The 23,484-nt window shown below is 53.4% G+C and overlaps 1 protein-coding gene across 1 annotated transcript; it reads left to right on the top strand.

Moving 5' to 3' along the window:
* The first annotated feature begins 258 nt into the window (after positions 1–258).
* On the top strand, positions 259–11,648 carry FMOD (fibromodulin). Its single transcript, XM_059673417.1, has 3 exons — positions 259–535; positions 3,080–4,068; positions 9,872–11,648. Exons 2-3 carry the CDS (start codon positions 3,087–3,089, stop codon positions 10,021–10,023), a joined length of 1,134 nt encoding a protein of 377 aa, XP_059529400.1. The 5' UTR covers positions 259–535; positions 3,080–3,086; the 3' UTR covers positions 10,024–11,648.
* The last annotated feature ends 11,836 nt before the right edge of the window (positions 11,649–23,484 follow it).

Here is a 23,484-nt window from a genome sequence, read left to right as displayed (position 1 = left end):
GTGTTGGGAACCCTAAGGATAAGTGCAAGTGTATGGTGCTGGGAAGGATGAATACTAGCTCAGGGGGAGGGAGTGGAAGACACCATCAGCTGAAAGAGTTAATTAAGATGCCTTTACCCAAAGCCTGGCTCTCCCCAGCCCGGCATCTGCCCTGTGGGTTTAATGAGAAACCCAGAGCCTGTGCAAATAACTTGTAGGGCGCCACTAACTCATTCAGCAGAGAGAGCGCAGCGCTGCCAATGCTGGGGAAGACAGTGAGTGGAAAGAAGGTGGTTTTCCTAGCGGCAGGCAGACAGGACCGCGCGGTTGGGTGTGAGCTCCGCCCCTGCAGCCGAGCTGAAAAAGCCAGGATCCTGGCTCCTCAGCCCCTCTCTTCACAATATTTGATTAGGAATTCGGGGGCGGGACCCTGGCCTGGCACAGACCCGGGCGCTCTCAGTACACACGCTCACTCCTTCGCTCTCACACACACTCCCTTCAGCCCCAGGAGTGCACAGGCAGAGGGACGTGGTCACTCTGAAAGGTTCAACTCCAGGTAAGTGTAGTCATTTTACTTGTTTTTGTGACTTGTCGTTCCACCAGAAAATAAGGGAAAGGGGCTGGGGAGTGGGAGAGGGCAGCAGGGAGAAGTCATTCCTCCCTCTCCCTCTCTGGGCCGTGCCCCCAGGATGCTGGAGACGGCCAAGGGGACGTTGAAAGAAGGGGTCCCAGCATGCTACCTTTGTCCTGCAACTCCTGATTGTTGGGGGGACCTCCAGTTCTCAGGCACAAAAAGCAAAGGGGAGCCAGCTCTGCCTGGCTACTACTCATAAATGCCCCCCCCCCCCCGCCCCATGTCCCTGCAGTCTCTCCGATAGAGGGGCTGTGGGGCCGAAACACTGCTGGCAGGGGGGGGAGGGGAGTTTTGTGTATTGAGTCTGAGTGTGTGTGTGTGTGTGTGTGTGTGTGTGTGTGTGTGTGTGTGTGTTGCTGGGGTGAAAGGGAGAGAAAGAAGTGTTGAGAGCTGACCATGTGTAGGGAGCTGTGAGTGGGGGTCCAGTCCAGGGAGGGGATGGCTTCTGGTCTGACCTCCTCCGCTCTGCTAAGGGAGGGATGGTTCTGTGGAGTGGAGAAATGAGAGAGCAGCAGTAACTCCTGAGTAAGCTTCCCCACCTCACAGAGTGGCAGTCTGAGAAACTTCCCCTCAGGAAACGCTGAGCACGGGAGGGTCTCTAGCATTAGGGGGTGATTTAAGAGCAGACAACAAGAGATGGGGGTAGGACCAGCAGAGACATAAGGTCCCCGCCAAACCCTGTCAGCAGTCAGGGCTCCTAAGGAGAGGCCAAAGTGGGCAGGATGCATGCCCCTGGAAAGCTGAGTCTTGAAGAGGAAGGTGGCTCTTGTCTGCCAAAGTACCCAGTCTGGAAGGAGAAATGGAGACAGAGGCTCACTGTGCCAGCCTCAGACAGCCACCTTGGTCCTGCTGCAGCCCAGAGCTGTGCATGGAAAAATGTGCTGTTGGCAGTGGGCCGCTCCATCAGTCTTCTCTCCTGGCCAGAGCCAGGGCCCAGCCAGCGTGCCCAGGCCATGGGCGATTGGGTTGGCTTCTCAGAAACACTGTGGGCTCTTTGTCCGAGGCTTCAGGCTGCCTGAGAGTGAGCCAGGGTACCTCTCCTCTGCAGCCCAGAGGCTGATGGGATGAAGCTGGCTTAAGAGAACTGTTTTCAGGGAACCAAGAGGTCTGGGAGGGGTGGTGGACACAGAGTGACTCTCCTGTCACAGTCAGGGTGCTGCCCATCAGTTCAGTGGATTTCATGCTGGCTTTTAGACTTCTATCTTTCTCCTGTCCCCAGCTGCCAACCCCAGCAAGGCCCAAAAGTCAGGTGAGAGATATCTGTGACTTTCCTAGGACCAAAAAGAGTCTAAGATTTCCCCATCCAAGGGTGACACTCACACCTCTGGACGGTGCCCATGGCTCACAGGAGCTATGCAGCACCCTGGCTATAGGTAGTCAGAGTAAGGTGCTCAGGCCCGATACGTCACCCCCTCACCCCTCATCTTCCATACCTTCAGCTTCCCTCTCAGATGGCACCAAGCCTGCATTTGTCCCCAGGCCTGCCTGTTCTCATCTCACTAGCATAGAAGTTCAAAGGCAACAGCTGATGCCAGTGTGAGGGCCTCGATAGGAAGCCTGCTAATCCAGATGTCTCCACAGGGGTGGCAAGGGGATGCCAGAATCCCATTCTAAAGCCACGTTCCCTTGGGCACACGTGTAAGTCTTCAAATCCTATTCCCTCTTGTGCTGTTCCTCAATTCATGTCTCTTGGCCCCACGTGGCTCTTGCGTCATGTCCGTGGTGGAGCACGAAGAGTGCTAATACTTTCCTAGACATCACAGAGGACAGCAGGTGGACTGACTCAGGCTCCCTGCCCTCAGCCACTCTGGAAGACAAGGGCCATCCCCAGGCGCCAGTGCCTGCCAAGTTGCCTGTGTGGCCACACACTGCTAACCCAAGAGTATCTCACCCAGCAGACTGTTCTAGACGCTGGCACTCTGGAGGGCAGCCCACGCCTCCCCAAAGATTCAGAATCAGAAACCCTCAGCCTGCCCAAGAGACCAAAAGATCTTTCAGAGGTAATTCAGATCTTCCCCTTTGAGGGCTCCAGCCACTTCTGGAGGTTTCCCAGAGCCATGGGGCTTTTTCCTTGGACTTTTGAAAATTATTACTTCCCTGGGGAGTCCAAGTTGGATGTGAATTCAGGCCTGAAGAGCACCCCACCCCACAGGGATTGCTACGAGCTCTCCAGCTGCCACAACAGAACCTTCAGGTTGCAATGGATCTGGCCCCTCCAAAAAAATGCAGCACCCCCATTCAAGTTTCTTCTCATCTCAAAGACTCCCCTTCTGGGCCTCTACACACCCAGCTCCCCTCAGACAGCCAAGGTCCAGCTGGGAGGAGGCAGGCAGGAAGGGAGAGCCAGGCTCCTATTTGCAGGTGTTTGGCACCAAATCAGATCCGCTCAAAGCCTGAGGCTCACTTACTCCCCTCCCTGGAGTCTCACTAATGTTGGCTTGCTCTGTTCTCTCTCCCTCCTTGCAGAGACAACATGCAGTGGGCCTCTGTCCTGCTGCTGGCAGGGCTCTGCTCCCTCTCCTGGGCCCAGTATGATGACGACCCTCACTGGTGGTTCCACTATCTCCGCAGCCAGCAGTCCACCTACTACGATCCCTATGAACCTTACCCTTATGAGCCCTACGAGCCTTACCCCTACGGGGTGGAGGAGGGCCCAGCCTACGCCTATGGCTCTCCACCCCCACCACCAGAACCTCGAGACTGCCCCCAGGAGTGTGACTGCCCCCCTAACTTCCCCACGGCCATGTACTGTGACAACCGCAACCTGAAGTACCTGCCCTTCGTCCCCTCCCGCATGAAGTATGTCTACTTCCAGAACAACCAGATCTCCTCCATCCAGGAAGGTGTCTTTGACAACGCCACCGGGCTGCTCTGGATCGCTCTCCATGGCAACCAGATCACCAGTGATAGGGTGGGCAGGAAGGTCTTCTCTAAGCTGAGGCACCTGGAGAGGCTGTACCTGGACCACAACAACCTGACCCGGATGCCCGGCCCACTGCCTCGATCCCTGAGGGAACTCCATCTCGACCACAACCAGATCGCGCGGGTCCCCAACAATGCGCTGGAGGGGCTGGAGAACCTCACAGCCTTGTACCTTCAACACAACGAGATCCAGGAAGTGGGCAGCGCGATGAGGGGTCTCCGGTCATTGATCTTGCTGGACTTGAGCTACAACCACCTTCGGAGGGTGCCGGATGGACTGCCCTCAGCCCTTGAGCAGCTATATCTGGAGCACAACAACGTCTACTCCGTCCCCGACAGCTACTTCCGGGGGTCGCCCAAACTGTTGTATGTGCGGTTGTCCCACAACAGTCTCACCAACAATGGCCTGGCCTCGAACACCTTCAATTCCAGCAGCATCCTTGAGCTCGACCTCTCCTACAACCAACTGCAGAAGATCCCCCCAGTCAACACCAACCTGGAGAACCTCTACCTCCAGGGCAATAGGATCAATGGTGAGACCTTGGCTAAGGGGCATGGGGAGGGGCAGTCTATTTCACTGGAAAGACCCTATTCTGTGTGCTGGTGGCAACACAAAAGACATAGCAGTAGAGTAACTAGAGAGCACAACTAAAGCACCCTGAGACCCAGCCTTGCACTAACAGCAGGGTAAATAAAAGTTAGTGGACAGTGGTTGGTAAGAAGACTTCCCAGAAGTAAGTTTCAATGTACGTCCTGAGAGATAAGTGGGCATGGGCTAGAGCCGTAGTCGGCAAACCGCGGCTCATGAGCCACATGCGGCTCTTTGGCCCCTTGAGTGTGGCTCTTCCACAAAATACCACGTGCGGGCACGCACGTACAGTGCGATTGAAACTTCGTGGCCCATGCGCAGAAGTTGGTTTTCTGCCTGGGCGAGTCTATTTTGAAGAAGTGGCATTAGAAGAAGTGGGGGGTGGACATATAGAGAGGATGAACGAAAGGAGGTAGATGAAACAAGTATACAAGACGAGTGTGGATGGGAGAGTTGGTAGGGGTCGACCTCAGCGAACGTACCTCAATCAGATTGAGGACGTTTTTAGCAAAGGCCAGCTTAGGAGTACCCTAATTAAGTTAATAACAATGTACCTACCTATATAGTTTAAGTTTAAAAAATTTGGCTCTCAAAAGAAATTTCAATCGTTGTACTGTTGATATTTGGCTCTGTTGACTAATGAGTTTGCCGACCACTTGGGCTTGAGGAACTCAGAACAAAGCCATTCTGCGAAGACAAATTGCCAGGAACAAAGGAATCAGTCATTGAACAGGTCACCTGTAGGGGACAGCCAGGAAATTGGTGTGACTGAGAGGAAGGGGTCATGAGATTGAGGAGCCGTGAGAGATGAGTCTGGAAAGGGTTGGGAGTGGCCATTCATAGAGAGAAGGGATTGAAGTTGAATTTGTAGGATCCATCTTGGGGGTGATGGAGACCGGGAGGTGGGCTAAGAAACCATGGCATCTGCACCTACTCACTGGCCCAGAAGAGGATGCGCTCTCTGTTTCCACACCATATACTCCTGCCTCTACAGCCTGGTCTTGTGTTTGGGTGTTTATTTGCTTTTCAAACATTAATAGTTGGTGGACAAGATTGTGCAGCTGCTCCGAGCTGAATGCAGTATTTGTTCTGGTCAGTTCTCCCTGGATTTCAAGGAGTCCCTAGAGGCAGGGCAAAGGTCCCCCTAGAACAGGGCTCCTCAAACTACGGCCCGCGGGCCACATGCAAATACAAATATTGTATTTGTTCCCATTTTGTTTTTTTACTTCAAAATAAGATATGTGCAGTGTGCATAGGAATTTGTTCATAGTTTGTTTTTTTATAGTCCGGCCCTCCAACGGTCTGAGGGACAGTGAACTGGCCCCCTGTTTAAAAAGTTTGGGGACCCCTGCCCTAGAATAACATGAGCCTGAACACGACAAAGCCCTGGGGTGGTGGGCAAGGACCCCGGGCTTCTTGTTTCCCAGGCACTTCCCTGCAGATGCCTAAAGGAACGCAAAGAGCTGCCTTTTCGTTTCAGATTGGATTACCTGGTTGCTTGCCAGCTCCTACTCAGAATGTTGCGTTCAGACTGTGCGTACACGGCTCCGGGCATCTGATGTCTTAATCTCACCCGGAGGGCCCAGAGCCAGCATTTAACCTCCCTTCCTCTGTCAGCAAAGTCCCCTCTCCCTGGGGAAAGAAGGACTAACAAAGGGCTTTGAAGCAGAGCCTGCTGAGAGCAAAGAGCACCTATAGGGCTGAGTCATCACCCTGAGTCTCTTGATCCTTTTTCTCCCAGCGCTCAGCGAACAGATCAGTCATTTGGTGAGACCTTAACGAGCTGGACAGCCCTCCGAGTGAGAGAGACACCAGTCCCAGAGGTTGGCAGTGGGGCTAGAAAGCTGACGAGGGCCCTAGCCGGTTTGGGTCAGTAGGTAGAGTGTCGGGCTTCAGACCAAAGGGTCCTGGGTTTGATTCTGGTCAAGGGCACGTACCTTGGTTGCTGGCTCCTCCCTTGCCCATTAGGGCGCATGCAGAAGGCAACCAATCGATGTGTTTCTCTCACGTCAATGTTTCTGTCTTTCCCTCTCTCTTCCACTCTCTCTCTAAAGGAGAAATATCCTCAGGTGAGGATTAACAACAACAAAAGAAAGCTGATGAGGTGTCTGGTCCACTAGTTTGAAGTGCAAGACGCCAAACCGTTTTGTCTTTAATGTCTCATTCCAAGGGGGCAGTTCTCTAAGACGTCTGGAAGATGTTGCATGCCACAGGGGGTCTGACATTTACCCGCGGCTGTCCATCATTCCACTAACTCTCCCTCACCCCTCCCAGACGTCACCACTCCTTACCTGCCACCCATTCTGAATCCAGGAGGACTGTCACATCAGAAACGGCATGTTCTATGCTGTGCTCCATCAGAGTTTGACCTAGAAACCGTGACAGCGAAGAGCATCTGTCAGGGGAGAGAACCCATTTGTCACTGCCTAACTATGCAATCAGAGAGACTTGGGGTGGAAGTGGCTTCATCACAGCGTCTGTTACCATCCTGCCCTCATGCAGAGCCATGTCTGCTGCTCAAATATTAGGTGGCCCATCCCTTTCTAAAACTCTGATGAAGATAAAATTACTTTAGTAAAGTGTCCTAAGGTCTCACAAGAAAGTTCTCCCTTAAGTCAAAAAACCTAAAAGTGTTCTGCCCTGTCTGGCATTGCTCAGTGGTTGGAGTGTTGGCCTGAGCATCAGAGGGTCTCAGGTTTGATTTCCCGTCAAGGGCACATACCTGGGTTGCAGGTTCGATCCCTGCCTCTGGTCAGGGCCCGTGTAGGATCGTTGTGTCTTTCTCACATCAATGTTTCTCTCTCTTTCTCCCCCTCCCCTCTCCCCTCCCCTCCACTCTCTCCAAAAACCAATGGGAAAATATCCTCACTCCTTGGGTGAGGAGAAAACAAAACAAAACACAAAAACATAAAATTTTTCAGCGTCTACCCCAAATCCCTTCTTGTACAATTTAACCCAAATCCTCTTTGACTCGTTATTAGTCTCTCTCCTAGTCTTTTCTTTAGACAAAACAACAGCAATTCCTTATTTTTCTTAATTAGTGAATTAACACATGGAAAGTGCTTGGTCCAGGGCCTGGCACATTATTGGGAAAGCAACGCACGATCACTGTTATTAGCTTTTCTTCTTTTTGCCACTTTGAAGTTAACAAGCATAGTGTTGTTTTGTTTTACCTTTTGCATTTTGAAGCTGGGGAAACTGAGGCAGGGAAGGACAAGCAGCCTCTCCATGTCACCCAGGCTGTGTAGCATTGCACCTGAGCCCCTCCTTTCGTGGTCCCCCCGGAGCCAGGCGTCTCTGGCTGAGAATGTGAGGAGCAGCCCCTGAGGCAGATCACCAGCAGGGAAGACAGAGCCCCAGCTTAGCCCCTCTCCTCGGGCAGGGGCATGACAGAAAGGCCCCCGTGCAGGGGCCGGCAGGGACCGGGTTGGGGTGCAGGCGGGATTGAAGGAACCCTCTGAGGGAGGATCCGAAAGAAGGGCAGGAACTAACGGGTGTGCAGGGGACAGGTCGTCCCCCCCCTCCTCTTCCTTCTTCCACTAGCATCGCCCTCAGTTTTTCCAGCCTGGCAACAGCAGGGAACACAGCTCGGACTGTACTCAGCAGCTTTGGGATCCAGTGGGGCAGGGCGGGTACAGCAGCAGGAATTTGGAAAGACTTATGTCAGCTTTTAATCTGGGCTGGAAAGTGTCCTCAGAGTCTCCAAGCAGAAGAGCCCTGTGCTATGAATGAGCTTGGAGAAGGAACACAGGGGCTCAGGGCACCCAGCATGTGGGCGGAATCTACACACTGTGTGCCCACAGCCCCCAGAGCCCCCGGATTTATATGTGCAGAGTGGGGAGCCAGGGTTTGAACAGGGGGTAGAGATTCTATCCTGGGACCTCCAGCGAGCGCAGTCCCAAATAGGGTAGGAAATGCTACTCACACTGGGCCACTCTGCTTCTCCCCAGCTCACCCCACTCACTGCTTCCATGCGGACACCTAGACCCAGCCCCTGGCCTTTACCCTGCCCCCAGCCCGCCCACTCTGAGGCCACTCGGCCCATTCCCCAGGCCCGGAAAGGAAGCATCCCAAAGATTTCAGACTCTCTCTCCCTCCTTAGTACACTCTGGAAAAGGGCACTCCCCCCCCCCTTCTCCTCTCCCCTCCCCTCCCCTCCTTCTGCTTTGGGCCTGGATTTTCTGTCTTCTGTTTACATTGGCTGCAGCCTCACCTCATCTCCTCTTGGTCAGTTCTTAACAGAGACAGAAACCCATTGGTTGTATTAATTTAAAAACACGTTCCTCCCCAGCCTGTGACGTCTCTATACTGTCCTCCTCGCAACCTTCATTTCATCCCCACAACGCCCTCCACCATGCCCCTGGGAAGAATCAGAAAGCCTCCCTCCCACTCCTGCTGCCCAGCTTCAGGCCGGCAGAGCTCCCGACCACCGCGGCGAGCCGAGAGCGCCTCTGGTGGACGCGAAAGCGAGCCCCACCCTGGCTCAGCCCGGTGTTCCGCCCTGGAGATGTACTGAGTGGGCCCTGCCCTTGAACCAGACCCAGACCGACACTCACCTGAGCATCTTCCTCAAGCCCTTACCACGTGAAGGAGCCCCAGGGGCCTCAGAGCTTTCCGGTGGTGACTTCTGGTGTCCCTGCTGGATTTTTAACTGAGTTCTTGTTTTCCTCCTTTCCAGTTCCTGGCCAGTAGACCCTAGCCCAGCGGTTCTCAACCCGTGGGTCGCGACCCCTTTGGGGGTCGAACGACCCTTTCACAGGGGTCGCCTAAGACCATCGGAAAACACATATATAATTACATATTGTTTTTGTGATTAATCACTATGCTTTAATTATGTTCAATTTGTAGCAATGAAATTGGGGGTCACCACAATATGAGGAACTGTATTAAAGGGCCGAGGCATTAGGAAGGTTGAGAACCACTGCCTTAGACAGAGGCGGCTGATGAGCCTAAGAGGACAATCAGAGGGAGAAGGGGGGGAAAGCTGCAGAAGAGTTTGTTAAAACCGAGCAGAACTATTGCACCTCTTAGGATTACGTGGTTTGAGGGGAGAGCTTCAAAAGGAAAAACATTCTTTTGGAATTTAAAAGGAAGAGCTAAACCATAGTCATGTGAAATGCAGGAGGCGGGGGAATTGTGTACTTGACTCTGGGGGTTCTTGGCAGCCTGGTTCTCGAGCCTCAGCGCCGCCTTGCTCACCCCTGGCAGTGCTGGGAGTGGAGGGGCACAGCCCCTCGGAGCCTGGCCCCCAGAGGCGGTCTCTCCGCCCCGGAGCTCTCACAGTAATTTCCTGCCACTTTCTCTGTCTGCAAAGAGGCAGGGGATATTCCAGCTTTGAGTCCCTCCATTTGCCTTGTCTTTCATCTCAGAGCAATTGAGCAAAGCCCTCTCAAAAGCTATCCATACCTCTGGCTGCCAGACTTGGTCTTTGATTTCCTCTGCTTCCCCTGCTGCACGCAGATGGGAGGGGATCAGGTCCTGGTGGGAAGAACACTCAAGGGCATTCCAGGGTCTGCAAAGTGCTGTCCAGGCTGGGGGTGGGTAGGAGGCTGGAGCGGCAGACACAGCTGAAGGCCCACTTTTGCGCCCCCTCGTGGTCGGAGTCGGTATGACTCCAACCCTAGCGCCCTCCTGGGCCGCCCAGCCAAGCTCCAGCCCCGGCGCCAAGCAGCTTCCCAGGCGTCGCTGCGGATCCGGGACCCTGATCCGGGCTCTCCCACCCACCTCCGCCCCTCTTGTCCCCGCAGAGTTCTCCATCAGCAGCTTCTGCACCGTGGTGGACGTCATAAACTTCTCAAAGCTGCAGGTGCTGCGCCTGGACGGGAACGAGATCCAGCGGAACGCCATGCCCGAGGACGCGCCCCTCTGCCTGCGCCAGGCCAGCCTCATCGAGATCTGAGCAGCCCTGCCCCTGCGCGGGGCCCAAGTCCCCCCCGCCCCACTGCATTTGGCTTGATGGTTTGGTTTGGCTTTTGCTGGAAGGTCTAGGACAGACCATGTGACAGCACTCCACGGGCTCCCCTCATATCTTCCCTGTAGGCAGGGTCAGGTGGGCCAGGGCACAGGCAGCTTTCCGCCGAGGTGCAGGCCCCAGCTCCCTTTCCCAGGACAGAGGTGGCGCAGAGGGAGCAATACCCGCAGTCCCAGCGTCAGGAATCTCACTACCCTTAGCTTCTTCCCCACGGTCTGGAGTCATGAGCTCTGCAGTGGCCTGGGCACAGCACATTAGCTATTTTCCCAACAATCCCCGACTCTGAGCAGCGCCTGCCTGCTCCCACGTGTGCGTGCGGGGCTGGTCATGCCACTCCCCTGGGCTGGCACTCACGCTCCTCAGAATATACCTCTGTCCAGCTGCCTCCCAGCTCCACCTCATCCCCTCAACTGGCCCCACAGACAGCTCTCTGGCCTCAGCCCCAGACAGGAGGCCTCAGGCCCTTGGCATCTGCCTGCCAGAGGACCCACCCTTGTGTCTGCAATTGGAAGGACCCAAGAGTCACCTCTCTGCCTCCCTCACCTCACTCCTTGAAAGCCACCAGACTCAAGGTCACCATTATGATGACAATATTCAGGGCCCGATATGGGAGGAGACAACCAACCTTAGGCTTAAAAGTGCAGGGGGCTCTTAAAACTACAGGGCAGGTAGATCGGACTTCAAAAGAGGAAGCTCAGGCAGAGCAGGCTGGATGAGGAGGCTGCCCAGTGGTCCCCTTCTTGCCCCACACTCTGCATGGCCAGCAGCTCCCTGCTTGGGTCTTATCCTCACAGGAGAGACCAGCATGAGAAAGGGAGGTTGGCCCCTCCTCTGACCCATGCACGAAGGCCCACACCCTGGTGGGAGAAGCAGACTCCGGCCAGCCCCGGGCTTGCCTGCTGGCCCAAGGAGGAGGCTGTGGCTCACCTGTGTTCATTGATTTGTGCTAAGGCCACGGTTCTGCAGGACCAGCGCTGGCTGGGGATGCTCACTGGGTCGCTGAAGCCCAGGCCAGGCAGCCAGCTCCTTCCGGTGCTGAGCATAAAACCCTCTGCTTTTGCAGCTCTGAGCTACACTCTCGTTACTGAAGGTTCCTGTTGCTTTATAGCTTGGCTGGAGAGCATTGCTATATACTCCGCATTTCTGAACGGTAATGTCGCCTGGAGCCTAGCCCTCCTCTTTGGGGCCCCATGGGGATGGAGCCACCTGGGAAGCCCGGGGCAGGGACCCCTGGAAGAGAGAGAGCCCTAGCCTGGCCCCTGCCAGATGCCATTGTGTCCCTGATACTGTGCGTGTTTGGGAGCAGCTTCCCCAAGAAGCGAAGGAGGGGTCCTTGGACTCTGTTCTTGGTCCCAGACCCTGAAATCCACAAAAGCCAAACAAACCAGCTCATTTCAACAAAGGAGCTCTGATGTGAGGGGCAAGGCTGCCCCCGCCCAGGCTCTTCAGAAAGCATCTGCATGTGAGCACCATCATGCCGCTATAAAGGATTCTTATTACAGGAAAAGCATGAGTGGTGGCTGACTGACCAATAAAGGTATTTTACTATTGCATCTGCAAGAATGGAGTCATTAAAGGCAGACACTTAAATCGGACCTAGTGGGGTCACATAAGCCTCAGACAGGAAGAGCCCACCTTCTCATCTATTCTGCTTGGGCAGATGTAGTTAAAGGCCTAAAAAACAAAACACCTGTATGAAATCTCTAGTAAGCACACTTTGTGCATTGGAAGTTCTTCTTGAAGTCTAACTTCAATCTCTCTGGCTACACATTTCCTTCCATTGGGTCCACCAGAGAGAAGGAACTGGCTTTTTTCAAGCATTCTGATGTTTTCCTCCAAGCCAGTAATTCTGGGTCCCAGGGGTCCTGAGTGTAGTTGTCTTAACCTCTCCTGCCCTCTAGCGGCAACTGTGCAGAACTGGGGGCAGTCAAGCACGGCAAAGCCCAGCTGGGCCTGGAAGAGGAAAATAAGCTCATTCTTCCTCTCCACCCCCCACATTTCCTGACAGCCTTTAAGTGCCAGATGTCGTGCTAGGTGCTTAGCAAATGTTACAAAGTCAAGAGGGCAGACTAGGATTGCGACTTTCGGGACAACCCACTGTTTCCCAATAGAGAAATAACTGATATTGATTGAGCATCCTATATAATGAAACCCTAATATGCAAATTGACAGAATGGCAGAGTGACTGGTCGCTATGATGTGCCTGACCACCAGGGGGCAGACGCTCAACGCAGCAGCTGCCTCCTGGTGGTCAGTGCACTCCCACAGGGGGAGCACCACTCAGCCAGAAGCCAGGCTCATGGCTGGCAAGTGCAGCGGTGGTGGCAGGAGCCTCTCCCTCCTCTGCAGTGCTAAGGACCCCTCGGGGGATTTCCAGCTGTGGGGAGCAGGCCTAAGCCGGCAGGTGGACATCCCCCAAGGGGTCCTGTACTGTGAGAGGGCACAGGCCGGGCTGAGGGACCCCCTCAGTGCACCAATGTCATGCACCGAGCCTCTAGTTAATATATAATGTGAAATTAATTCTGTGCCAAGTATGTTACCAATGTTATCACTCCATCTGAAGCCAGAGTAAACGACTTTGATTATAAATCTCTGGAGCGAGAATTGGGCAGGGATGTGAGTGTATATAGACCAGAAGGAAATTGTAGTGTCAGGCCACAGGCCTCACTTCAAGGGCAGCACGTTCAGCACATCCTGGGGGAGGCGAAGGCCTGGACACACAGGCAGGGATGTAGCCCAGCTGTGAGAAAGAGCCCCCTGCCTCTACTTTTTAAAAAATTCTCACCCCCGGATGTTTAGGGAGAGGGGAGGGAGGGAGGAAGGGGAAGAGGGAAACATCAATTGGTTGTCTCTCATACACACCCCGATGCGGGATCAAACCTGCAACCCAGGTATGTGCCCTGACCAGGAAGCAAACCCGCAACCTTTTGGTGTAGGGCAGGGGTTGGCAAACCTCGGCTTGCGAGCCACATGCGGCTCTTGGCCCCTTGACTGTGGCTCTTCCACAAAATACCATGTGCTGGTGCACATGTACAGTGCGATTGAAACTTCGTGGCCCATGCGCAGAAGCCGGTTTTCGGCCTGGGCGAGTCTGTTTTGAAGAAGTGGAGTTAGAAGAAGTGGGGGTACGTTTGCTGAGGTCGAGCCCTCAGATTGAGGATGTTTTTAGCAGAGGCCGGCTTAGGAGTACCCTAATTAAGTTAATAACAATGTACCTACTTATATAGTTTAAGTTTAAAAAATTTGGCTCTCAAAAGAAATTTCAGTCATTGTACTGTTGATATTTGGCTCTGTTGACTAATGAGTTTGCCGACCACTGGTGTAGGGGATGGTGCTCCAACCAGCTAAGCCACCCGACCAGGGCTCTGCTTCCATATTTTGCTTCTTAGCGGCTCCCATGAGTATCACAACCGAGACGGGGGGGGGGGGGGGCGCGGGTAGAAAGGGAGCCGGGGCCAGGCCTGCTGCGAGGCTGCCCTCCTGGCTGCACCCAGTGCCTCTCCTGAGGGTAGGGACGGGGACTGACCATCCCTTGGGCTCAGTTGGCTCTTTTCCTTTAGGTGCCATCTGATCAGCACTTGCCATGTGCTGGGTGCTTTCCTAGGTACCCCGTTAGCACTCCTAACCTCCCTGTGCCAGAGGTACTGTTACTTTCACTATTTCACAGAGGGGAAACTGAGGCACAAAGAGGCTGAGGTCACCCAGGAAGGAAGCCCCAAGGCCAGGATCTGACCCCGGGCCATCTGTCTCCCCGGCCTGTCAGTCTTGCTACCCTGTTTCTTCTGCGTGATCCTGGGGGGCCCCGTGTCACTGGTGAAAGTAGGAACCCTGGGAGCATGTAGAGGCTTGGCAGTCATGGGGTGTCACGGTGGAGGGAGGCCATCTGCCTTGATTTGTCGTGGACCTAACTCCATTCTGCTCGCATTCACGGGACCTTTATGAATTTCCCAATTGGCAGTCACTCTTCATGAATAAGTGCTTGCTGAGTGCCCTGGGCAGGCAGTGGGGATACTGCAGAGAACAAACAGCCCTGCCCTAGTGCAGTCATCATCGATGAACCAAAACCACCTCGAGGAGAACAGCTGTGAGCACAGACCTAGACGAGGATTATCCAGGAGCCTGGCCTGGCCTGGCCTGGCCTGGAGGGTCAGGGGTTGAGATCAGGCATGGAGGGAGAGTGTAGTTATCCAGAGGAGGTGATGGGGGGAGGGGGCTGGGCAGTCCAGCAGAGGTAAGAGCAAGGATTAACACCCTGGTGCAGGCCAAAGCTTCGAGGCACTGAAAGACAGAGCAAAATGGATGGAGCATAGGGAAGAGGGAAGAGAATTGTAAGCGATGAGGCTAGAGTTGTGGGCAGGGGTGGGTTAAACCACCTGTTGCCTTTAGTCTCTCATTTCAGACACAAGTACCAAGGAATTTCACCAACATCCCCAACCCACTGTCCAAGGGCCTGTGTTGTATGCAGCCTCGCAGTTCTACATTCCAACCACTAGTGGGCAGCATCTCACTTCGCACCGCCAGAGGCTTTCGGGGGGGGGGGGGGGGGGGAGTTAAAAAGACTTCAGTTTGCTCCCACATTCTCCCAAACCCGCTCTGATTACACCCAGCCCCACTAGACTCTGACCAAAGATCAAGACCCCAGAAGGCAGGGTGTAAGCAGGGTCGTGACCTTGTATGCAGTGAACCTCTTTGGCAGTCTGGTGAAGCCAACGTCTTCTCAAAACATTTTTAAAGGCATGAAATAAACACATAGTTTTTACAAGAGAAACCAGTTACCTGTGACCCACTGGGGTGGCTCAATTGCTTGAGCATCATCCAGTGCACCAAAGGTCGCTGTTTGGATTCTGGGTCAGGGCACATTCCCAGGTTTCCGGTTCAGCCCCTGGTTGGGGTGCATGTGCGAGGCAACCAATCAATGTTTCTCTCTCACATCAATGTCTCTCTCTCTCTCTTTCTCTCTCTCTCTCTCTCTCTCTCTCTCTCTCTCTCTCTCTCCCTCTGCTTTCCTCTCTCTTTGAAATCAATAAAAACATTAAATAAATAAATAAAAACCAATTACATTTAAATAGTTATAAAATATATAAATGTTTACATCGTATATATTTTTATTAATGAACTAAATAACAAGATCTAGCAACAAGTTTAGTTAGCTATCGTCACTGTGAAGTGCTGATGAGCCTAAGTGGTGTTTCTAAGTATTTTCAGTAACTAGTGTGATATGAAAATACCTGTGATTTCAGTTGGTGACGAAGCCTGGGTACTCCTAATACCGCTGTGGTCTGTTTCCTTCATAATTGACAGGAATGCTAGTTTTCAGTTAGCTGTGTGACAAATGAAAATACAGTGTCTTCTCATCCAGGCTCACCAACTGCTCTCACTTAAGCCATGAAAAGACAGGCAGAACCCTGGATCATTGAGAAGAGGCGGGGAGAGGAGGTGAGCGTGGTCTTTTCCCTCTCTGAGTGCAGCTCACACGCTCCACAAGTTTTAGCTCCCTGCAAAACCCTGAGCCAGACAGCATGTCCCCAGCTGGTACACTTAGGATATGAAAGAATGAACGTAGAGCCCTGGCTGGTTTGGCTCAGTGGCTAGAGTGTCAACCTGCAGACCAAAGGGTCCTGGGTTCGATTTTGGTCAAGGGCACATGCCAGGGGTTAAGGGCTCGATATCCAGTGGGGGGCATGCAGGGGGCAGCCAATCAATGATTCTCTCTCATCATTGATGTTCCTATCTCTCTCCCTCGCCCTTCCTCTCTAAAATCAATAAAAATATATTTAATAAATAAAAAAAGAATGAACATAGAGCTCTCAAGGTACTTGCTACGGAGTTTGGTGGAGAGAATAAAAACTAACATGCATTTTGCTTTAGCTGCTTACAAACAGTTGCTTTCGAACCCATGACACTGTCGGATGTAAGCGCCCAAGGAAGCATATGGACAAAATGCCTCTTTGTTCTTTCTGAAGAGGAAGGAATGCTGAGGATGGGGTGGCCAGCAGAGCCACCAGTACCTTCTCCCTGGGAGCCAGAAGCCACTTTTTTTATTCCTTTGCTCAGCCATTCATTCCACTGAGCTCTGGGGCACAGGGTCCGCAGCCAAAGTGTCATCAGGGGACACCGCGTCCTGTGTAGACCTCCTCAAGCTCTCCCAGGAAGTGCTCTGCCTCGGACAGACGGATGGCAGCGCCCGCCACCAGCTGAGCCTCTAGGTGACCCCGGCCACCGCGCTGTGCCCAATGCAAGCAAACACATTGCTCAACCCCACGGCAGCCTGAGTTTCCAGAGCAGCCATCCTTCCTGGAAACCAAGCCATGCCCTGGGGACAGAGCCCACGTGTGGTTCAAGCAGGACTGACACAGAGACCAGCCAAGTCCTTGGCTTTCCCATGTAGTCCAGGGAGCAGAACCAGGGAGGCGGGGGAGGGGACTAGGATAAAGAGGCTGAAAGGGACAAATGAACACAGCAGACCCTGCCCAGTCATGCCAGGCTCCAACAAAAATCGCGGACAGTCATAAATGCGCTGTTCCCACCTACGTGTCCAGGTTGCCAGCTGTACTTAGAAGAGAGAGAATTACACTTGACCCAGTTTAAGAAATAATAACAGGAAATGGGTCAGAGTCCCAGGAGGCGATAATGAGACCTACCTACACAAGCAAAAACATTCGGAAGCAGTGAGGTTAATCTTGAACACTCCTAATAATCTATCCCAGTAATCCCCACGTCTCCGCCCCGGGTGTCACACCCAGCCCTGGGTCTTAGCAAAATAAGGCTCCAGGGACAGGTGGGGACGATAGCAGCTGAATGGCGCAGCCGGCAGTTCAGAGGTAAACCTGGGTCAGACAACAGGGCCAGCAGTTTGCACAAGAAGATGTGGGGAAGGCTGCTTCAAGGAAGAAGCCACAAAACCCAAATCCCAAAGCAGAACAAAGGTGTGCGGCCAGGTTCCAGGGCAGAATCAGCTCCAAGCCCAGGAGGAACGGTGAGTCAGGATCAGCCGGGGGTGTCAGGATGGCAACATCCCTGATGACTTCAGCCCGGAGAAGTGTCAGGTGGTGCTTCCTGGCCCATCCTCACATGTGGCACCTTCAAAATGTGAACACGCCCTGGCCAGGTGGCTCGGGTGGTTGGAACATTTTGTGTCCAACAGTGGCAGGTTTAACTCCCAGTCAGGGCACATGCCCAGGTTGTGGGTTCCATCCCCAGTTCCATAGCCTCGAGTGAGGATTAAAAAAACACAAACATGTGTGTCCTCGGAAGTCTGAGACATGCAACCAATAAGGACTACGTGGAAGTCGGACCAGCAGATAGAAGGAGGGGCTGTGTCAGTCCCCATTCTCTAGCAAGAATTGGCTACAGACATCGAATGTAGCCAATTTAAGTCGCAAAGGAACTCCTTTATTTGTCTGTGTTGCCTGTCAAGGAGGTGTCATAGCAGGAAGCTCACAGACGCTGCGGGAGGCTCTAGAACCAGGCTTGAAGGGCGTCCAGCCATAACAATGCCATGACCGTGTCCATGCGAACCGACAGCCACCGCTCCCAGGGCACAGACGCTGGGGTGGCTCCCCAGCACCACGGCGGACAGTGGGTGCTTCACGAGAAGCGCAGCTGCTCCTGCCTCTGGGATCTGGGCGCCATCCCTGCCCTGTCCTCCCCAGAGCGGGACCACGGGGCCCTTCCTTTGTGCCACTAACTTGTCATGCAAGGTTGCATGGGCAGAGCGTACTATTGCTCTCGAGGTGGGCGAGGCTGGGAAAGTGAGCACCGCATCCTCATCTGCCACCGCTGGAGTCCGGCTCTGGCACGTGGTAGGGGTGACCCAGAGTCAGTCAGGGCTCGGATGCGGAGCAGCCAAGCCAATGGCAGCGTCTCCTTTGGGGAGATCTGTGGAGGGAGGTTCATGTAATGCATTGGCTCCCATGCCAGCCTCCATTGCAGCTCTGAGGAGCTGAGTAACAGACACCGCGTGGGCATGGGGTACCCTGGTGTAAGCAGGACGGCTGCTACACGCCTCCTTCCTCTTCAAATGTTATCACGGTCGTATTTGCTTTAGAGAAATTTTTAAGGAAATAAAACATCACAACACATTTTAAGTCCCATTTTACCTCTTCCCATTCCTGTTTCATCCTCTCCAGAGATAAACTTTCTCTCTCAGAGGCCTGTGTGTTGTATCACTTTATTCCCTGTTTTATGCCCATACACTAATCAGGGTTATATGTGCCTGTAAACTGCATATGGTAGTACTTTACATATCACTCTGTTTCTCGCACTGACTACTGTGCTCAAGGGTGATCTGCATTGATTCTTGTAGTCCCAGTTCGTTCATTCTAGCTACTAGACGCACGCACCTAAATTTAGTTCTCTAATCGCCTTTGGAGGGACTGCATTTGAAAATCATTTGGATTATTTTCAACCTTTTACCGTTTGAAATAAATACGCAGTGAACACTCTTACCTGTCTCTTTGGGCTTGCCTGTGAGTCTTTCTAGTGCAGATGCCAGGGTTTCTCAACGGCGGTGCTGTTGGCACTGGGGCCTGGATAGTTCTTTGTGGGCAGGGGTGGGGAGGACAGGGTGGACTGTGTTTGGCAGCTGGCTGTTACCCTGTAGAGGCCAATGGCACCTGTGCCCTCTCCAGTCAAGATAAAAAATGTCTCCAGTGTTGCCGAATGTTCCCTGGGAGCAAAGCACCAGTGAAGAGCCACTGGCATATGTGTCCCAGAGGGAGCTGCTGAGTTAGGAAGTGCGAACAATTTACCTTTACCGGCTGCTGCCAAACTGCTCCCCAAGGAGTGGCACAAATGTACTCGTACCCACCATGCACGGGAGCCCCGTGTCCCCCCAATGCCAATATTGCTTTAGAATTGAATAATTTGACAGTCTGGTGGGTGAGACTTGGTTTGCTTTTTATTTTAATTGGCACGTCTTCTTTTCAAACAGGTAGTACTGATCCGTCCCTTTTCAGTAGTTATGCTGAGCCTTCATTGGCAATCCCAGAAAAGGAGAGGACCTAACTCCGTCAGCCCGAACCGGGGAAACTGAGGCTGGGCTCTACCTGCCAGGCACGCAGCAACAGAGCTGACGCTCCACCAGGAAGCCTGGCGGGGGGGGGGGGGGTGTGAGGGGAGGGGTCTCCGAATGAGGGCACAGCCCTCTGTGCTGTGGGGAAAGGTGAGCACCTTGCCTCTGTTCTAGTCTGTTTGGTGGGGGCGGGGGAGGCAAATGCAGGTATTGGAAGGGGCACACTAGCACCCTTCTTCCTCTAGGGCAGTGGTTCTCAACCTTGGCTGCACATTAGAATCACCTGGGAATCTTTTTAAAAATCCTGATTTCTAGGCCTCATCTTCTGGAAATCCTGTTTCTTTGTTGCTAATGTTGTGGCCCCACCCCATCACAAAGAAACAGAATTTCCGGAGGACGAGGCCCAGAAATCAGGATTTTAAAAAGATCCCCAGGTGATTTTGATGTGCAGCCAAGGCTGAGAACCACTGCTCTAGTGGAAGGGGGAAGAGAGGTGGCCTCTTTTGCCCAGAGCAGGATGGGTGGGGACAGCAGCAGCCCCGGTGTCCTGCCTAAGGCCCAACCCAGAGTAGCCACTGCAGCTACAATAGCTGTGATGGCATTTGTAAGCAAGGGCAGTGGGCAGGGCAGGTGAGAAAGCATCGGGAACAGGTGCCTACATGACTGTAGGTGAAGGGCAGCATCAAAATGAGCAGGAGAGGAGGCCCCAGTGAATGCACTGGCATCTCCCCAGGCCCAGGACGCAGGCATCAGGCCTTGACTCATGAGTGCGTGTGAAGACAGCGGCGAGGAGTTTGTGAGACCCTGGGCTCCTCCGTAGTTGGAAAGGGAGCGGTCAGAGGCCAGCAGTTGTACTGGTCAGAGTGGGGCCCATCCGCCTATTGGTCCGTTGTCACATCACCAGAGTATCCTTTCATTGCAGAATAGAGTAGGACAAGTGGGGAACCATTGCTGTAAACCCACAGTCAGTAAGGACCACACATGAATGTTTCATGTGTTAGCTGAGCAACCTGGTTAGATTGTAAATTCTTTAAAGGTAGAGATCATGTCATATGATTCCTCCATATACCCCACAACAGGTAGCACAGAGTTGGGCTCATAAGTTTTTAATAACACTTGTTGGATCATATTCTTTGGGGCCCAATGAAAATACTGGCATGAAATGGATTTAGATGCCCATTATCCCCGCCTCCCCCCCCACACACACCCAGCACACACATACACACCTTTTTTCTATTTGCCAAAAAATATAAAGTACTCTCAATTGTATGGCTTCATTTCTCTCACTAACATATCTGTACAGTAAGGACATGGGGATGATTCACCCATTTTACAGGTAGGGTAACTGAGACCTACCACTTTTGACTTGACCCTTAAGATATAGACTCAACACGGAAATCCAGTTGGCTTCCCAGTGAACCATACCCCAGCGCTTCTTGCCCTCCTCCCCGTCCCCAACATCGGGCACCATGGAGGGCCTCAGATACATCATTGCTTTTGTTCTTAATGCAAAATATCAATTAAAGCCTCCTTCTGACATGAATAGGGCACAGCAGGTGATAAAAGTAGGCAGCTGCCAGGGCTCTGTGAGCACCGGTTTGCCAGTCTCTGTGTTCACTAAAGACCATCTAGGTGCCAGTGTGTAGATTAGTGGGGAAGACAAAGAGGGCAGAAAAAAAAAAAGAACTCCAGGAGTTTGGGGAAAAGAACCCCATTCTGAAGTGAATGCAGGTATGTGGGGAGATTAGGGGGGACACTCCCCAACTCCATGAAAAACGGGAATTTAAATCCTATTAAAATGGAATCCTATCTAATAAAAGAGAAACATGGTAATTGGCGTACGACCACTACCCTTCCCATTGGCTAATCAGCGAGATATGCAAATTAACTGCCAGCCAAGATGGCGGCCAGCAGCCAGGCAGCTTGAAACTAACATGAGGCTTGCTTGCTTCAGTGACGGAGGAAACCAATGTTCCCCACCTGCTTTGCCGGCCTCTGAGCCTGCAGTTTAAGAAACATTGTAACAAATATAGAAGCTAAACAAAACCCCAGAAACCTGCTTTTAGCGAGCTGGGATCTCAGAGCTGGAGTCATACATTGTTTCGATTATAGAACCGAAACAAACCAGATACCTTCTTTCAGCAGCAGAAGCCTCAGAGCTGGAGCCAGAGCGGCCCAGAATAAAAAAGAAAAAAAGGAGCAGTTGGGAGCTTCAGTCGGCCTGAAAACAGCTCTCAGCCCCTCACCCAGACTGGTCAGGCACCCCAGTGGGGACCCCCACCCTGAAGGGTGTGTGACCAGCTGCAAACAGCCATCATCCCCTCACCCAGGCTGGCCAGACACCCCAGTGGGGACCCCCACCCTGATCCAGGACACCCTTCAGGGCAAACCAGCCAGCCCCACCCATGCACCAGTCCTCTATCCTATATAGTAAAAGGGTAATATGCATCCCAGCACTGGGATCAGCGGAGCCGAGAGGCCTCCCGGCACTGGGATCAGCGTGACAGGGGGCAGCACCCAAACCCCCTGATCACCCTGTGGCTCTGTGTGTGACAGGGGGCGGGGCCACAACCTCCCTATCCGCCCTGCTCTGTTCGTGACAGGGGAAGGTGCCCCAACCCCCTGATCAGCCCTGCTCTGTGCCTGATAGGGGGGAGCTCCCCAACCCCCTGATCGCCCTGCGGCTCTGTGTGTGACAGGGTGCGGTGCCTCAACCACCTGATCAGCCCTGCCCTGAGTGTGACAGTGGCGGTGCCCCAACCCCCTGATCGGCCCTGCTCTGTGGGTGACAGGGGGCGGTGCCCCAACTCCCCTATCCGCCCTACTCTGTGAGTGACAGGGGGGAGCTCCCCAACCCCTTGATTGACCCTGCTCTGTGCGTGACAGGGTACGGAGCCCCAACTCCCCTGATGGGCCTTGCTCTGTGCGGCGCCTCAACCACCTGATCAGCCCTGCTCTGTGTGTGACAGGGTGCAGCGCCCCAACCCCCCGCCCCCCCCCCCCACGGGCCCTGTTCTGTGTGTGACGGGGTAGAGCCATAACCTCCCCATCGGCCCTACCCTGAGCGTGACTGAGGGTGGCATCGCAACCTCCCAATCCTCCCTGCTCTGTGCATGATAGGGGGTGGCGCCCCAACTCCCCAGTCAGCCCTGCTCTGAGCCCGACCAGGGGCTGCACCTAGGGATTGGGCCTGCCCTCTGCCACCCGGGAGCAGGCCTAAGCCAGCAGGTCGTTATCTCCCGAGGGGTCCCAGACTGCGAGAGGGCACAGGCCGGGCTGAGGGACCCCCCCTTCCCCCCGAGTGCACAAATTTTTGTGCACTGGGCCTCTAGTTTATTATAAATCCTCAGATGCAGCTGTTCTAAAATTTTCGAGAGGAAGGAATTTGAAAAAAAAAAAAAAAAAAAAAGTCCTCAAGAAAAAGAGGAATCCCGTCTTGCCAAGAGACATCTCCCTGGTAAAATCCAAGAGCTAAAGACAGGACACATGCTCGGGTTGGGGCTCTGAGACGATCCGAAGTGTTACTCTGAGTTATAGTGCTCCACTGAAGGGAATGTTAAATGTCCCCAGAACCAAGTGTTGCCTCTAGCCCCAAAATCAAGAGTCGAGGGCTGAGATTAAATGCGGGAAAGAAATACTCATGCCTTCGTCACTAATGCCTAAAGTAATATCAGCATTTATCAGCCAGCATTGTGTGCCAGGCATTTTGTCACAGTAATGCTAGGAGGTAGGCCCTCTTATTAGCGTTTTTCACAGGAAGAAACGGGGGTTCAGAGAAGTCAAGCGGCCGGAGTGAAACCCTGGTCAGAGTTTAGAGTCCTTTTTAAAAAATATGTATTTTTATTGATTTCAGAGAGGAACATCAATGATGAGAGAGTCATTGGTTGGCTGCCTCCTGCACAACCCCCTTCCCCATCCAGCCAGCAACGTGGGCACGTGCCCTCAACCAGAATCGAACCTGGGGCCCTTCAGTCCGCAGGGTCACGCTCTACCCACTGAGCCAAACCAGCCAGAGTCCTAATCTCGATGCTGATACGCTAGGTTCTCTGGGTCCGCACCTGCATGTTTGTGCGCATCAAGGTGGGGCAACAAAGTTATCCAAGAGACTTCCTCTTACAAGGCTCAGAGCCCATGTCCTCGGAGGATGTGCCCTCCATTCAAGTGCGCGAGGCTGGTGCCCGCGGGTTCAGGATCATGAAGGGGCTGGTTACCTGGTTTCCAGAGGGAGGGTGAGCGGGAATGCGACCATGGGGGCGTGCGCACACAGGCAAGAAGAAGAAAACGAAGAGGCCTACGTCACAAACCTGGGGACATAAGTGCCCCAGCTCAGAGGGGTTTGGAGAGGAGGCTGGGAAGGGCTGGAGGTTCGGAACCGA

Source organism: Myotis daubentonii, chromosome 18 (assembly GCF_963259705.1).
Source record: "Myotis daubentonii chromosome 18, mMyoDau2.1, whole genome shotgun sequence".
Taxonomy (NCBI): Eukaryota; Metazoa; Chordata; class Mammalia; order Chiroptera; family Vespertilionidae; genus Myotis; species Myotis daubentonii.
Note: the sequence above shows the minus strand (reverse complement) of the source record. Positions and strands in the feature narration are given on the sequence as shown.

Bases quoted from the DNA above. Each gene is read 5' to 3' on its own strand.
- FMOD (XM_059673417.1), top strand. From the start codon at position 3,087: ATGCAGTGGGCCTCTGTCCTGCTGCTGGCAGGGCTCTGCTCCCTCTCC. The intron at 4,069-9,871 runs GTGAGACCTTGG...TTGTCCCCGCAG, and splicing joins CCAGGGCAATAGGATCAATG to AGTTCTCCATCAGCAGCTTC.